This window comes from Bubalus kerabau, chromosome 1 (genome assembly GCF_029407905.1).
Source record: "Bubalus kerabau isolate K-KA32 ecotype Philippines breed swamp buffalo chromosome 1, PCC_UOA_SB_1v2, whole genome shotgun sequence".
In the NCBI taxonomy this organism is placed as follows: domain Eukaryota; kingdom Metazoa; phylum Chordata; class Mammalia; order Artiodactyla; family Bovidae; genus Bubalus; species Bubalus kerabau.
Genome location: NC_073624.1, coordinates 175,000,453 through 175,015,912, shown reverse-complemented (window position 1 = coordinate 175,015,912; position 15,460 = coordinate 175,000,453). Strand labels below are relative to the sequence as shown.

At 52.6% G+C, this 15,460-nt stretch overlaps 1 protein-coding gene across 2 annotated transcripts in view; it reads left to right on the top strand.

The window, feature by feature from the left end:
- The window catches only part of SLC27A1 (solute carrier family 27 member 1), a 43,625-nt gene that overhangs the window by 14,385 nt on the left and 13,780 nt on the right, over nt 1-15,460 (top strand). For both annotated transcript variants that reach the window (XM_055541723.1, XM_055541726.1), the window contains exons 3-7: nt 12,257-12,651; nt 12,779-12,940; nt 13,035-13,104; nt 13,815-13,906; nt 13,979-14,088. In XM_055541723.1, coding sequence (XP_055397698.1) covers nt 12,257-12,651; nt 12,779-12,940; nt 13,035-13,104; nt 13,815-13,906; nt 13,979-14,088 — 829 coding nt within the window. The remainder of the gene's footprint in view (nt 1-12,256; nt 12,652-12,778; nt 12,941-13,034; nt 13,105-13,814; nt 13,907-13,978; nt 14,089-15,460) is intronic.

Sequence of the window (15,460 nt, the reverse complement as noted above, 5' to 3'; positions counted from 1 at the left end):
AGATCTCTACCAATTCTGCAGCCCAGGATTATGCTTTCTCCCATCTCCTAGAGCCCCTACCGCTTATCTGCTGTTTCCCAGCTTTTCAAAGTGAGGTGAGTTGGTCTCTATGCCCATCTTACCAGACCTTGTGAGTACACACTTAAAAAAAAAAAAAAAATCCCTTTAAGGACTTTCCTGGTGGTCCAGTGGTTAAGACCTCAAACTTCCACTGCAGCAGGCATGAGTTCAACCCCTGATCAGGGAACTAAGAGCCCCCATGCTGTGTGGAGCAGCCACAAATAAAACAAAAAACTTAAAAAAATAAACCCTTTACTAGCTGTTTGGGGGGATGCAGGGAGGTGTGATGATCAGTCAGTGTCTGGGTGCTCAATCAGCTGCCTTTGCTAGGAGGTCAGCATTGACTTTTCCCATTTACCTTCAGGGTCCTTCCTCATTCCTCGCAGTGGGGGTGCCGTTCTCCTGTGCAGCTTTCTGTTGTAACTTCGAGCTGATGTTCATCTAATCCCTCACCTACTGCAGGATGTTTGGATTCCTTCCTGTCTTCTGCTCAGAGCTTCCCAGGTGGCTCAGTAGTAAAGAATGCACCTGCCAATGCAGGAGCCGCAGGAGACCCAGGTTCCATCCTTGGGCCAAGAAAATCCCGTGGAAAAGGGAATGGCTACGCATTCCAGTTCTTGTCAGAATAATCCGATGGACAGAGGCCCCTGGTGGGCTATAGTCCAGTGGGTCACAAAGAGTCGGACATGAACTGAGCACACATATCCATCTTCTGCTCGTTGGAAGCTGCAAATGAATAATGTGCTATCATTTCCCCCATGTGACTTTAATGAGCCAAAATCAGTCCATGAGTTAGTGGAGTGATTCAGAGCCGTGAGAGATATTCCTGACCCCGTGCTGTCTCTACCCAGTCTCTGCTTCACTCTCTTTTCTCCCCTGTCTCTGCTCCACTCTCTTTTCTCCCCTGTGGGCCTTTGCTCTCTTTTAAATCTGCCAATCTCCTTTTTGCCTCTAGGTCTTTGCACTCAGGGAGCCCTCCATCTGGAATTCTTCCCCTCAAGCTTAACCTATGGCTGATTCCTTCTTATCCTTCAGAGTTCAGTGCAAATGTTGCTTCTTCAGGCAGGGCTCCCCGGTCCCCGTGGGTGAAATCTGGTCCTGGTTGTGCCTGATCACATTGTCTTGTTTGCTTTTTTCTTAGGAAACATATAAAACTGTAATGGTTTTTGTTTGCTTTCTCCTTGATTATGAACTGTAGACCCACAGTGGCAGGGATCACACCTGCCTTGGTCCCCTGTGTGTCCCCGTTCCTGTCATGATGTCCAGCATGTTGTCATCCTTCATGGAGGTGTGCTGCACATGTGGATCAACTCCTCTGGGGAGGCGTTCTCTGTGAGGAGGCTTCAGCTGCAAATAGTGGGAATCCCAATTAGAAGTGGCATCAATAGTAAAGCACATTTATAGCCACATGCAGTGGGGTATGGGGACATGAGATGGCTTCAGATGGTTGATCAGTTTGTGTTCAGCATGTTCTGTTGACCCAGGTTCCTTCTGCCTTTCTGCTCTGGCATCCTTGCTGCAAAGGCGTGGTGTCTCCAGTTGATTACCCTCATGGTCTCAGATTGGCTGCTGTGGCTCCAGCCATCACATGCTGACAACTTCTTTGGACAGAAGAAAGGGAATACAGGACTACTGTGTCCCATGTTGCAGGGGGTGTGAAAGGAGCTATTGTGATGGCAGGGGGTCTGTGAGTTGGGCACTTATGGAGTCAGAGCCAGATTTCCAGAGCTTTAAACACTGAGCAGAAGAGTCTTATGTTCCCAGGGAATGGTTCTGAGTAGGGAAGCAGCACAGCCAGGCTGACCTGCAAAGAGGAGGATGGTGGCTTGGTGAGGAGGATTTGGGGCAGCCAGGCAGGAAGTGCTCTTGTTCCCAGAGAGTGGGAATGGAGACACACACCCCTCTCTCCCCTTGAGTGGGGCACAGGGGTGAGAGCAGTAAGGAAGACAATCAAAGGCTGGAGATGAAGCAGTGTGTGTTAGTTTCCTGTGGCTCTCAGAACAAAGTAGCACAATCTGGGTGACTTATAACAACAGAAATTTATTTGTGGAGGCCTGCAGTCTGAGTCTTCCCAGGTGGCACAAGTAGTAAAGAACCCACCTGCCAATGTGGGAGACATAAGAGATGGGGATTCGATTTCTGGGATGGGAAGATCCCCTGGAGAAGGAAATAGCAAACCAATCCAGTATTGTTGCCTGGGAAATCCCACGGACGGGAGAGACCGGTGGGCTACAGTCCACGGGGTCACAAAGAGTCAGACACAACTGAAGCAACTTAGCACGCACCCACAACGTCTGAAGTCAAGGTGTGGGTAGGGCCTTCTGGAAGCCCCAGGGAGAATCTGTTCCATGCCTCTCTCCTAGCCTCGAGTGGCTTCCAACAATCCTTGGCGGTTCTTGGCTTGTGGTTGCATCACTCAGTCCAATCTCTGCCTCCACCTTCACATGGCCCTTTTCTCTGTGGTTGTCTCCTCTTCTGTCTCTTAGAAGGACACTTGCCATTGGATTTAGCTGTGCTTAGTCGCTCAGTCATGTCTGACTCTTTGCAACTCCATGGACTATAGCTTGCCAGGCTCCTCTGTCCATGGGGATTCTCCAGGCAAGAATACTGGAGTGGGTTGCCACGCCCTCCTCCAGGAGATCTTCCCAACCCAGGGATTAATCCCAGGTCTCCCGTATTGCAGATGGATTCTATACCATCTGAGCCACCAGAGAAACCCATTGGATTTGGGGCCTACCCTAAATCCAGGAGGATCTCATCTGAAGATCCTCAACTTCGTTATATCTGCAGAGACCCTTTTTCCACATAAGGGCTCATTCACAAGTTTGGTGGGTCAGGACTTGCATGTGTCTTTGGGGGGCCACCATTTACCCCCCTACCTGCAGGGTGGGGCCTGGCCCAGGGTGGAGGTGGGAGACTCGGAGGAGGGGACTGCACTGTTCCAGGTGTGTGATGGAGGGCCTTGGCCATGCTGGTGAGATCGTCAGGCTCCAGCTAGTCTTCAACAGAGAAAGTAATTTGTTGTACCCAGCCTTGAGGACCTCCTGAGCCACCACACCCCATCTGGGCTTCGGGATGCCGGGGTCACTGTGATGTGCTGTGAACACATCAGGCACTTTTTGTGTCCTCCAGAGCCCACAGCATAGAGAAGGACACTTGAGAAGAAATTAAGGAAATAATTTAAACATTAGAAAGTGACAGGAAGGGGACTTCTCTGGTGGCTCAGTGGTGGAAGAGCCAAGCTGCCAGTGCAGGAGACACAGGTTCAGTCCCTGAACCGGGAAGATCCCACGTGCTGTGGAGCCACTAAGCCCATGCACCACAACGACTGAGCCTGTGCTCCAGAGCCCACGAGCAGCGGCTACTGAGCCCACCTGCTGCAACTGCTGAAGCCCTGCCCCTAGAGCCTGTGTCTACAAGAGAAGCCACCGCAACGAGAAGCCTGTGCACCGCCGCTGGAGAAGCCCCTGCTCACCACGGCTAGAGAAAAGCCCGAGCAGCAGTGAAGACCCAGCACAGCCCAAAATAAAAATAAATAAATAAATAAAAATTTTTTTTAAAAAGAGAGCAAGTGACATGAAAAATACAGCATGAAGGGGGTGTCAGGGTTCATGCTTGACTACTTCAGCTGGGGCGGTTGGCATGGGGCACCCTGCACAGGTGGTCAAAGAAGAAGGGACCAAGCTTGCAAAGCCTAAGAAGGAAGACCTGCTCCAGGCAGAGGGAACACCAGGTGCAAAGTCTGGAGGCAGGACCCTCCTGGGCAGAGTAATGATAAATCCCTCTTACTCAGTCCTTTTACTTGGTCGGGCACTTAATACACTTCACGGGTATTAGGCCAAGAATCCTATTGTTTCCCCATGTACAGAGACATTGCCACTCTGGGCCTTGCTTCCTGTTTGTAAATGGGACGATGGCAGTACCTATACTTTGCTGAGCTGCAGAATACTTTAGAGGTTGTGATGTTTAGCCTTCTGATTCAAAGTAGGGAAACTGAGGCCCAGAGAGGGCAGGATCTGCCCAGGTGCCACAGTGGGTAGGTGGTACCAAAGCTGTCAACTCCAGGCCACTTCTTTCCTCTGGGTTCTGCTGGAGCTCAGAGCTCTGGGACAGACACTTGAGGAATCAGTGTTTGCACAAGGCTCTCAAGTGATGTCTTGCCCCATCTCCTAGACTCCTTGGGGATTTTCTGTGCTGGCCCCCACTCTTGGAACTTGTTTGTTCCTCTTTCTTCCTTGCAGTGATAGTGAAGTTGCTCAGTCGTGTCCGACTCTTTGCAACCCCGTGAACTATAGCCTACCAGGCTCCTCCATGGGATTCTCCAGGCAAGAATACTGGAGTGGGTTGCTATTTCCTTCTCCAGGGGATCTTCCCAACCCAGGGATCGAACCCGGGTCTCCCACATTGTGGGCAGATGCTTTACCCTCTGAGCCACCAGGGAAGCCCAATGCTGGGCTGGAGGAAGCACAAGCTGGAATCAAGATTGCCGGGAGAAATATCAATAACCTCAGATATGCAGATGACACCACCATTATGGCAGAAAGTGAAGAGGAACTAAAGAGCTTCTTGATGAAAGTGAAAGAGGAGAGTGACAAAGTTGGCTTAAAGCTCAACATTCAGAAAACGAAGATCATGGCATTTGGTCCCATCACTTCATGGCAAATAGATGGGGAAACAGTGGAAACAGTGGCTGACTTTATTTTGGGGGCTCCAAAATCACTGCAGATGGTGATCGCAGCCATGAAATTAAAAGATGCTTACTCCTTGGAAGGAAAGTTATGACCAACCTAGACAGCATATTAAAAAGCAGAGACATTACTTTGCCAACAAAGGTCCATCTAGTCAAGGCTATGGTTTTTCCAGTAGTCATGTATGGATGTGAGAGTTGGACTATAAAGAAAGCTGAGTGCATAAGAATTGATGCTTTTGAACTGTGGTGTTGGAGAAGACTCTTGAGAGTCCCTTGGACTGCAAGGAGATCCAGCCAGTCCATCCTAAAGATCAATCCTGGGTGTTCTTTGGAAGGACTGATGTTGAAGCTGAAACTCCAATATTTTGGCCACCTGATGCAAAGATCTAACTCATTGGAAAAGACCCTGATGCTGGAAAAGATTGAGGGCAGGAGGAGAAGGGGATGACAGAGGATGAGATGGTTGGATGGCATCACTGATTCAATGGACATGGGTTTGGGTGGGCTCTGGGAGTTGGTGATGGACAGGGAGGCCTGGTGTGCTGTAGTTCATGGGGTTGCAAAGCGTCAGACACGACTGAGTGACTGAACTGAACTGAACTGAACTTCCTTGCAGGGTGGGTATGAGTCAAGTTTGGGAGCTTCCTTGGTGGCTCAGATGGTAAAGAATCTGCCTACAATGCGGGAGACCCGGATTTGAACGTTGGGTTGGGAAGATCCCCTGGTGAAGGAAATGGCAACCCACTCCAGTATTCTTGCCTGGAGAATTCCATGGACAGAGGAGCCTTGAGGGCTATAGCCATAGGGTCATAAAGAGTCGGACACGACTGAAGTGACTGAGCATGAGTCAAGTTGCTGGGCAGATAAAATGCTAATTCAATTCTGATTTCTTATTGATAGTGCATACCTCCCTGAGGACAGGACAGCAGCAGAGTTTATTGAGAATGTAAGACATGTCAGGCCCTGTCCTTAGAAGTCTCCATCCATCTCTTTTATCCCCCAGTGACCTGGAAGGCATAGAATCTTATTGTCTCCATTAACCAAGAGGCCCAGCGCAGGATGTACCCACCAGGGTCCCATGAGTGTCCTGGGGCTGCTGTAACAAAGTACCACAATCCTGGTAGCTTAAAACAAAAGGAACTTGTTGTCTCAAAGTCCTGGAGACCAGAAGCCAAAATCAGTTTCTGGGGACTCCAGGTGTCTTTGGCTTGTGGCTGCATCACTCCAGTCTCTGCCTCTGTCTCCACAGGGTTTTCTCCCTTGTGTCTCTGTGTTCTCCCTTCTTCTTCTTCTTTTTTAAGATCAATACTTCTTGGCCACGCACATTGCTAGCATGCAAGATCTTAGTTCCCCAACCAGGGATCGAACCCACATGCCCTGCAGTGGAAGTGCACTGTCTTCACCACTGGACCGCCAGGGACATCCCTCTCTCTTCTTATAAAGCGCCTGTCAGTGGATTTAGGGCCCACCTAGGCAATCAGGTGGAGAAGGCAATGGCACCCCACTCCAGTACTCTTGCCTGGAAAATCCCATGGACGGAGGAGCCTGGTGGGCTGCAGTCCATGGGGTCGCTAGGGGTCGGACATGACTGAGCGACTTCACTTTCACTTTTCACTTTCATGCACTGGAGAAGGAAATGGCAACCCACTCCAGTGTTCTTGCCTGGAGAATCCCAGGGACGGGGGAGCCTGGTGGGCTGCCGTCTATGGGGTCTCACAGAGTCGGACACGACTGAAGTGACTTAGCAGTAGGCAATCAGGAAGACCTCATCTCGTATTTACCTTAATTATATCTACAAAGACCCTGTTTCAAAATCAGGTCACAGTCTGAGGTTCCAGGTATACATGAATTTGGGGGACACTCTTCCACGACTATAGTCACATAGACAGAAGAGACTGGGTTGCCTTCAGGTCAGCCTGTGGGACACCAGCATTATCCTTACATTCCAAGCCCTATCTCTAGTGTTGGAATTACAGCTCTGGACACAATAGACAGACAGACAGACAGACGGGGTGCCTGCTGTCATGGAAACAAAGAACTTAGGAAACCCACAAAGGAAGAACTGAAACCCACAGCTTCAGATTGTGATGATTGCTCTGAAGGAATAAAACCTTATGGGGGTGGGAACTGGGAGTGTATTTACCCACTGTTACCCACTGCTGTGTAGCAAATTACCCTTGAGCCTCAATGAGGGGCCTAGGGCAGAGTACTCCAGGCAGTGGGAGCTGTGCAAAGGCCCTAGGGCAGGAACCTTTGACTTGCTGAAGATCAGGAAAGGAGGCAAGAGCAAGCTGGGGGAATGAAGAGTGAAGAGGTGGTCAGATGCATGGGGCCTGTCCATGCTGGGCTTCCCAGGACACAGGGAAGGCATATGATTAACAAAACAATGGGAGCCTTTGGAGAGTTAAAGTATTATTTTTTTTGATTGATTTTTATTTTTTTTTTAATTTTTAAAAATTTAGGGAATTCCCTCGGCAGTCAAGTGGTTAGGACTCCATGCTTCCATTGCAGGGCACCCAGGTTTGATCCCTAGTCAGGGATCTAAGATCCTGCAAGCCTCATAGTGTGGACAAAAAAATAAAAATTAAAAATTTTATATTTTTAAAATGGAAACATTTTATTTTAAACTAAAATTTATTTTATTTGATTTTCAAAATTTATTTTATTTTTTAAGATTCTGTATTAAAAATTTTACTCTGGAAAATTCAAGGCTGCAAAAGTAGAGAGAATAATGTAATAGGCCCACGTGGCCAACCCCCCAGCCTTCGTGATCTTCATATGATTTTTTCCTCATCTCCACCCACTTCCTCCTCTGTCTGAATCTCAGCGGCACATATTTTCATCTGTTAGTTTTCCAGAGTATATCTCTGGAAGGCAAGGGCTCCCTTTTTTAACCTTACCACAGATAGGCTTCACGAGTTTCAGTAATTTTTGTTGTAGTAAAATGCATATAATTTACCATCCGCAACATTGAGTACATTCACAATGTTGTGCAACCGTTAGCTCTAATTCCAGAACATTTCCATCACCCCAAAAGGAAACCCTGTCCCCATTAGCAGTCATTCCCCATTCCCCTTTCCACAGCTCCTAGGAACCACTAATCTGCTCTGTCTTCATGGATTGTTTATGAGGTGTAATTTACCTATAATAAAATGTACCCATTCTAAGTGTTCAAGTGGGGCTTGGGGTATCACACCCAGGTTACCACCACTATCAAGATACAGAACATTCCTGGACTTCTCTGGTGGTCCAGTGCTTAAAAATCTGCCTTGCAATGCAAAGGATGCCGGTTCAATCCCTGGTCAAGGAAGATCCCACATGCGAGGGGCCACATGCACAGCTACTGAGCCTGCACTCTAGAGCCCTTGAGCTGCAGCTCCTGAAGCCCACCTGCCCTAGAGCCAGTGCTCCACAACCAGAGAAGCCACTGCAATGAGAGCCTGTATACCACAAATGGGGAGTAGCCCCCACTAGCCACAACCAGAGAAATCCCATGCATAGCAACAAGACCCGGTACAGCCACAAATAAATAAATAAATATTTGTAAAAGCTGGATTAATCATTTCAGAAAGATATGGGACATTCCCATCTCCCCAAGGACCTCTTCTGCCTCTTTGCTGTTGGTGTCCCTGCCCTCCGCCCCAGGCCCCCACTGATCCGCCTTCTTCCACTTGATCAGGTCAGCTATCCACAATAGGTGCTCACTGCTTCCGGGATGAATGATGGAAACTCTGCCTTTGTACTGGCTGCCAGGAGGGGACAGGAGTCTGGGCTTCATGTTCAGGGATGTGAATACAACCATCCAACCTCTGTTTACAGAGCACCCACTATGTGCCAGGCTCCTAGTCAGATGCAGAGGGAGTTGCTTCCTCTGGGCCCCCTCAGCAGGCTGCTGCAAACAGCGACTTTGATGAGGGGAACCCTCCCATTGGAGATGTTCACTTACAAGGATCCATTCGGCCACCAAGAGTAACAGGGCAGGCACCCAAAGGGACCTGGTGGGCAGGAACCTGCCCAGGACTCCTTGTCCTCACTCTTCACATCTGTCTCCATTGCTGGTCCCTATTCAGAGAGGCCTTGCCCCGAGACCCTATTCATGTGTGGCTGCCCCTGCCTTTGCCAAGGATCTGACCAGGGCCTGGCCAGCTGCTCCCTTTGGTTGCGAGGTTCAGGCCTGGCCTGGGAGCCCCAGACGCTCCTCCCTTCCTCCAAGTGTCCCATGCGATTATTTGTGGCAGGCTCACTCTACTCCAAGAGGGTGAACCTTGGTCTGTCTCCTCCACTGCTGTTTCTCTTGGGCCGAGAATGAAAAAGACAGAAGTCCTGTCTACCAGGAGCAGGGAGAGACAACTCAGAGGCAAATGGTGAACGAGTAAACTGCATTTGGCATTTGTGTATGTGTGTGTGTGTGTGTGTTTTAGCTGCTCAGTCATGTCTGACTCTGCGACCCCACGGACTGTAGCCTGCCGGGCTCCTCTATCCATGGAATTCTCCAGGCAAGAATACTGGAGTGGGTTCCCATTCCTTTCTGCAGGGGATCTTCCTGACCCAGGGATTGAACCCAGGTCTCCTTCACTGCAGGCAGTTTCTCTGTCATCTGAGCCACCAGGGAAGCCCTTTAAAGACCATAAGTCCATGTTAAAAAAACAAAGCAGGGAGGGGACTTTCCAGGCGGCCCAGTGGTTAAGACTTCACACTTTTACTACAGAGGCTGTGAGTTTGATCCCTGGTGGGGAACTAAGATCCCACATGCTTTGAGGCATAGCCAAAGAATACTAATAATTAGAAAAAAAAAAAGTAGGAGGGAGTTCCCTGGTGGCCTAGTGATTAGGAGTTCATGCTTCCACTGCCATGGCCCATGTTCAGTTCCTGCTTGGGAAAGTGACATTCCAGAAACCATGCAACGCAGCCAGAAAACAAAACAAGAAAGCAGGGACCCGAGAGGGAAGAGAAGGGGGTGGTGCAGTAACAGATGGGGGTCCAGGAATGGCCACCTGAGCGGGTGGCATCTGAGCCAAGACCTCACAGAGGTGGGGGAGGAGCCGCTTGGATGTTGGGAGGAGTGGTCCAGGCAGAGGGCAGAGCCTGTGCAAAGGCCCTGAGGCGGAAGCGTGCCAGGTGTGCTCAAGCAACAGCAAGGAGGCTGGAGTGAGTGAGTGAGGGGGAAATCTGTGGGGAGGACGGAGGGGGAGGAGGGTTGGGTCTCCCTAGGCCTGGCACACAGCAGGTGCTCACCATTTGGGGATGAATGGAATAGTCTGTGCTCCGGTGCTGGCTGCTAGAGAGGGCAGGCACACCAGGTCCTGAGTTCAGGCAATAACAGCCATTCAGTTTCTGTTTACTGAGCATCTACTACATCCTTGGCTGGAGTAGATGTAACTTCTCTGGCTGCTCAGAACCCTGGGGAAAATGGACTCAACAGGGTGGCTTCACACAGGGGTTTTGATGGGGGTGGGGCCGGGTAAAGGGAATTAGGGAGGGCTCTTGGGGTGGACAAGAGAACATTCCCCGAGCCCAGCCAGCACCCAATCCAGACTGGCCCCCTTTGGGGATGTGATGGGGGAGCAGTGGGCACAGCACAGGGCCCGAGCCCTGGAAGGCTCCCTGGGGGAGGTGGTGAAAGGAGTCGCCAGAGAACGAGCAGGTATGTGGGGCTGTGTGTAGCTCAGTGTGCTGGCAGGTGGCATGTGTGTAGGTGCTCTGGTTGAGCCAAGTCACAAGGGCCACAGGATCCTGGTCCCTTCACAGGGGCAGCTAGAGGGGCCCTCCAGGGACTCTCGGGATGTGCAGCTTGACCCAAACAGGAAGTCTCATAAATCTCTCAGAACCCTGACCTCTTGTTTTTAAAAACTGCAGATGCAGGTGGCTGTGTGGATCCATCCTCTCCTCTAACAGACCTTCCTGGCCCACCCAGGACCTTGTCTTCCTCCATTCCCCAGGTCCAGTCCTACCCCAGGGCCTTTGCACTGGCTGTGAACCTGGCTTTACACTCACACCCTGCTTTTCACTTCCGAGGCCCTGCATAGGCCTTACCTACCTGGCTCTCTCCGGGGCCACCACTGCCTCTATTCTGACCCACGTCACTCTGACAGCCTTGTCATCATCTAGCGCTTTCCTCATGCTCATTCATTTATGTAGAGGGGGTTTCTCTCCTGGGAAAACTATGAGCCTCGAAGGGTTGGATCTAGTCATCTCTGAGCCAAGAATGCCCAGCGTGCAGTAGGTGCTGGTACCAAGAAAAAAAGAAATCCTGAAACAAAACAAACAAAAATAAAGCCAATTAGATCTTCAAACTGAAAAAAACAAAACACAGTAGGCCCTGATACACATCAGCTGCCTTCATGAATTAAGGACAGAGGGAATGAATGAATGAATGAAAACGCTGAGGTCTGTTGTGGACCTGTTGAGTCTGAGGAAGCCATTACAGGGAATTAAGGAAGCAGCACAGCGGAAGCAGTAGGGCCACAAAGGATGGTTCTGATAACCAATTTGACACTAAAACTGGTGGGACACAATAGCCAGATGAAGCCTACAGCGGGAGCAGAGTCAAGACCACTTGTATTGGTCAGGGCAGAGGAAGCTGCTCTAACAAACAGGTCCTCACTCACCAGAGGCTTAAGCCAGCACCAAGCTGCCTCTCCGAGCCAGGGGCTCTGGATGGTGGGGCAGGGAGCCAGATAAAGCCAGGAGGCCACTTGTTTCTTGAGCTCCTGCACTAGGAAATTCTGGCTTTCTTGGTTCTGGGATCTAAAAGCCACCACTTTTGCTTTAAACAATACAAACAAGTTCAAGTCTCACTCATCTCACGGCCTGGCGTCAGTGATGGCTGCCCATCCCGACAGGGTCATTCAGGAGGCTGGCTCCTTCTCCTGGAGTTCTTTCCCCTGGGACCTCTGATCACCTTGTATCCGCTGTCAGGTGGGGACAGAGGAACAAGTCACCTGCCGTTAGGGCCTCTCACTAGCCTGTCTCCTGGCCCCACCTGGGGCAGAGGCAGCTCCCCCCTTAGGTGGGGGCACCTGAGCTGGATGACTCAGCCAACCCAGCCTAGTGCCATTCAGTGACTCGGGAGTGGGGCAGCCACCCGGCTCAGGGATGGACCCCAGGGCCCAGTTGAGGCAGGCAGGGCATGAGGAGTCCAGGCTGGAGGCGGTGTGGAGTCAGCATGGGGTACTCTGGATCCCCCAGTAAGGAGAAGGAAGGACTGGGCCCTGGCTTCTGAGGGTCACCAGGCAAGCCGTGATGGGGGAGGACAGGGTGACCCTGATTAACACTGCATGGCCAGCTTTGAGAATCCGCCTCCTTCTAGGCTGGTTGGTAAATAGCCCTTTGCCCTTCGTTCTCCGAGAGACCCGGCACCCCAAGCATCCTCTTTGAACCCTCGTCGCCTTTAAGGAACTGGGGTCTCTTCCTCTGCCCTCTCCGCGTGGGGATGCCGAGGCTTGGGGAGGTATCCTGGGGTGGGTGGGGCACCCAGTGACACCGTCTCCTCATCCCCCCTCCCAGCGGCCTCTCCGTGCTGATACGCGTGCGCCTGGAGCTGCGGCGGCACCAGCGCGCGCGCCACACCATCCCGCAGATCTTCCAGGCGGTGGTTCAGCGGCAGCCCGAGCGCCTGGCGCTGGTTGACGCGGGCAGCGGTGCGTGCTGGACCTTCGCGCAGCTGGATGCCTACTCCAACGCTGTGGCCAACTTGTTCTGCCGGCTGGGCTTCGCGCCGGGCGACGTGGTGGCCATCTTCATGGAGGGCCGGCCTGAGTTTGTGGGGCTTTGGCTGGGCCTGGCCAAGGCAGGCGTGGAGGCCGCGCTGCTCAACGTGAACCTGCGGCGGGAGCCCCTGGCCTTCTGCCTGGGCACCTCGGGCGCCAAAGCCCTGGTCTTCGGAGGGGAGCTGGCGGCGGGTGAGGCTGGGTGTGGGTAGCATTTCTCGATGGGGGCCTGGGGCTGCTCAGGGCAGGGAGACGGTGCTTCCCCAGCCTTGGGAGGGGCACCTGTCCATCTTCAACCAGGACATGTTTCGCGCCGCAGCGGTGGCGGAGATGAGCGGGGAGTTGGGCAAGAGCCTGGTCAAGTTCTGTTCTGGAGATGTGGGGCCTGATGGCGTCTTACCGGACACCCAACTCCTGGACCCACTGCTGAAGGAGACCTCCACAGCCCCCCTGGCGCAGCCCCCTGGCAAGGGCATGGATGGTGAGTCCAGGTGGGATCCCCTTGCCCGTGCCTATCCTGTCCCCTCGTCTCACCCAGCCCAGCCTCTGGTCCCCAACACCCGTGTCTCTCTCAGATCGACTCTTCTACATCTACACGTCGGGGACCACGGGGCTGCCCAAGGCTGCCATCATCGTGCACAGCAGGTGAGGGGCCCGTGGGTGTTGCCTGCCACCCCCACCCCCCCTACCCGCGCCCCAGCTCTTGTTGAGGATCCTGTGGGCATCTTGATCTCAACTGGGTAAAACCCACAGCCCATCTCAGGACCCAGTGCTGTCCTCTGCCCCTCCTCAGCCTCCTCCTGCCCCCAACAGCCCTCCTCTCCTCCACGGCCATAGGACATCCCAACTCATGCCAAACGGCCCTGTACTTACCTTGGCCCTTGGATAAGAAGCCTCATTCGTGTTGTGCCCCACCTGCCACTTCTCTGATGTCATTTTCCCCTTCTGCCTCTTTGCTCGCTCTCTCCTTGATTCCTCCAACCTGCCAGGTTGCTTCTGACCTCAGGACCTTTGCATATGCTCTGCCCTTCACCTGCGTGCCCTTCCCTAGCTCTCCCCACAGCTCCTTCTTACCAGGTCTCAGTCACTTCCCCAGAGAGGATACCCCAGCCTCCCTGGCTTTGTCCCCTTCAGCCTCTCTCTGTTGCTCTGTTATATTCCTCATGGCACCAAGCATCATTTCCTTTCTTTGTTGCATGTTCTTCACCCTCCAGCCTCTAAGGCCCGTAAGAGCTGGGCTGGCTCCGCCTGGGTCCCTGCTGTGTCCCCAGTATCCAGCACGCTCCCCCCCCCCCCCAACTCCCACGCTTTTCTCGGGGACGTGGGCCCCAGCCCCTGCACTCCCTGCCTCGCAGGTACTACCGCATCGCGGCATTTGGGCACTACTCCTACAGCATGCAGGCAGCAGATGTGCTCTACGACTGTCTGCCCCTGTACCACTCGGCAGGTACCACGGGGCGGCTCGGGCGGGGAAGGGGGCGGGGCACCGGGGACCCCTCATCGAGTCCACTCTCTGCAGGGAACATCATGGGCGTGGGTCAGTGTCTCATCTATGGGCTGACGGTGGTCCTGCGCAAGAAGTTTTCAGCCAGCCGCTTCTGGGATGATTGCGTCAAGTACAACTGCACGGTCAGACCCCGCCCCTGCCCGGTCAGGCCCCACCCCTCTTTCCCCCCTACCCTCCTCCCACCCGTCCGCCTTACTTCTCTGAACGGCTGCCTTGCAGGGACGTGAGGGGGCTCGGAGGGGGTCATCGGTGCTTTATGCTCTCTGTCCGGCCAGAGACTAAACCTTCAACATGTAAGCTCCTTGTATCCTCATAGCTGCTTGGGAGCGGGCAAAGGCATCACACCCATTTTGCAGGTAGGGAAACTGAGGCTTCTAATGCAGTTAGGATTGGACGCGGACTGCCTGAGCTCCTTAAGATGCTGCCTTCCCCACACCCTGTGCCGGAAAGGTTTTCCCTGCTGGTAGCTGCAGGCAAATGGGTGAGTCATGCTTCCTGGTGGGGTAAGCATGAGGCAGAGGTGGAGGGCATCACTGTCCTGCAGAGCAGGTACGGGTTAAGACAAATCCTTTCCTCTCTCTGCCCTCCTCAGTGAGAGGAGACAGCCCGAAGGTTTCAGTGCCATGGTGGGGGTGGAAATCCAGGTGCTAGTACCTTCCTCCAGGTGGAAGAAGGAGTGAGAAGGGGGTGTGTCCAGAGACTGACAAATTGGGAGGTGCTGCTGAAGGCAATGGCACCCCTCTCCAGTCCTCTTGCCTGGAAAATCCTATGGACAGAGGAGCCTGGTGGGCTGTAGTCCATGGGGTCGCTGACACGACTGAGCGACTTCCCTTTCACTTTCATGCACTGGAGAAGGAAATGGCAACCCACTCCAGTGTTCTTACCTGGAGAATCCCAGGGACGGGGGAGCCTGGTGGGCTGCCGTCTATGGGGTCGCAGAGAGTTGGACACGACTGGTGCGACTTAGCAGCAGCAGCAGCAGCCCTCACCTTGAACAGGTGGGGCTGGGAGGGGTTCAGCTAGTTGCCTGAATCACACAGTAGGGCAGGGTGGGGGCTCTGGGCTGGCATCCTGGGGGACCCCTCAGGGTGAGGGCGGTGCCCTGCTCTGCTTCTGAGGATTTTATGTTCTACTTGGAGATGGGGGGGTCTTGGGAAAAATTCCTAATCTGAATCTTGACACATTAAACAGTCCATTTGATTAACTCAATTATTGAGAGTTGCAAATACAAACGTAGACAGAAACGTTTAGGGGCTTCCCAGGCACCCATCGCTCAGCTCCAGAAGAGATGAGATGCCCTGTCCTGCCCCCTTCGCCTGCCCACCCATGTCCCTCCTCCAGTCTTGTTGTAAAGCAGCTCCAGACAGCAGCCCGTTTCCTGCAGAGATACCTCAGTGAAACCACCAAAAGATGATGGGTTTTTTTTCTAATTGAGGTAAAATTTACATAAGATTAGCCATTTTGAAGTGGACACTTTAGTGGTATTTAGTCCAT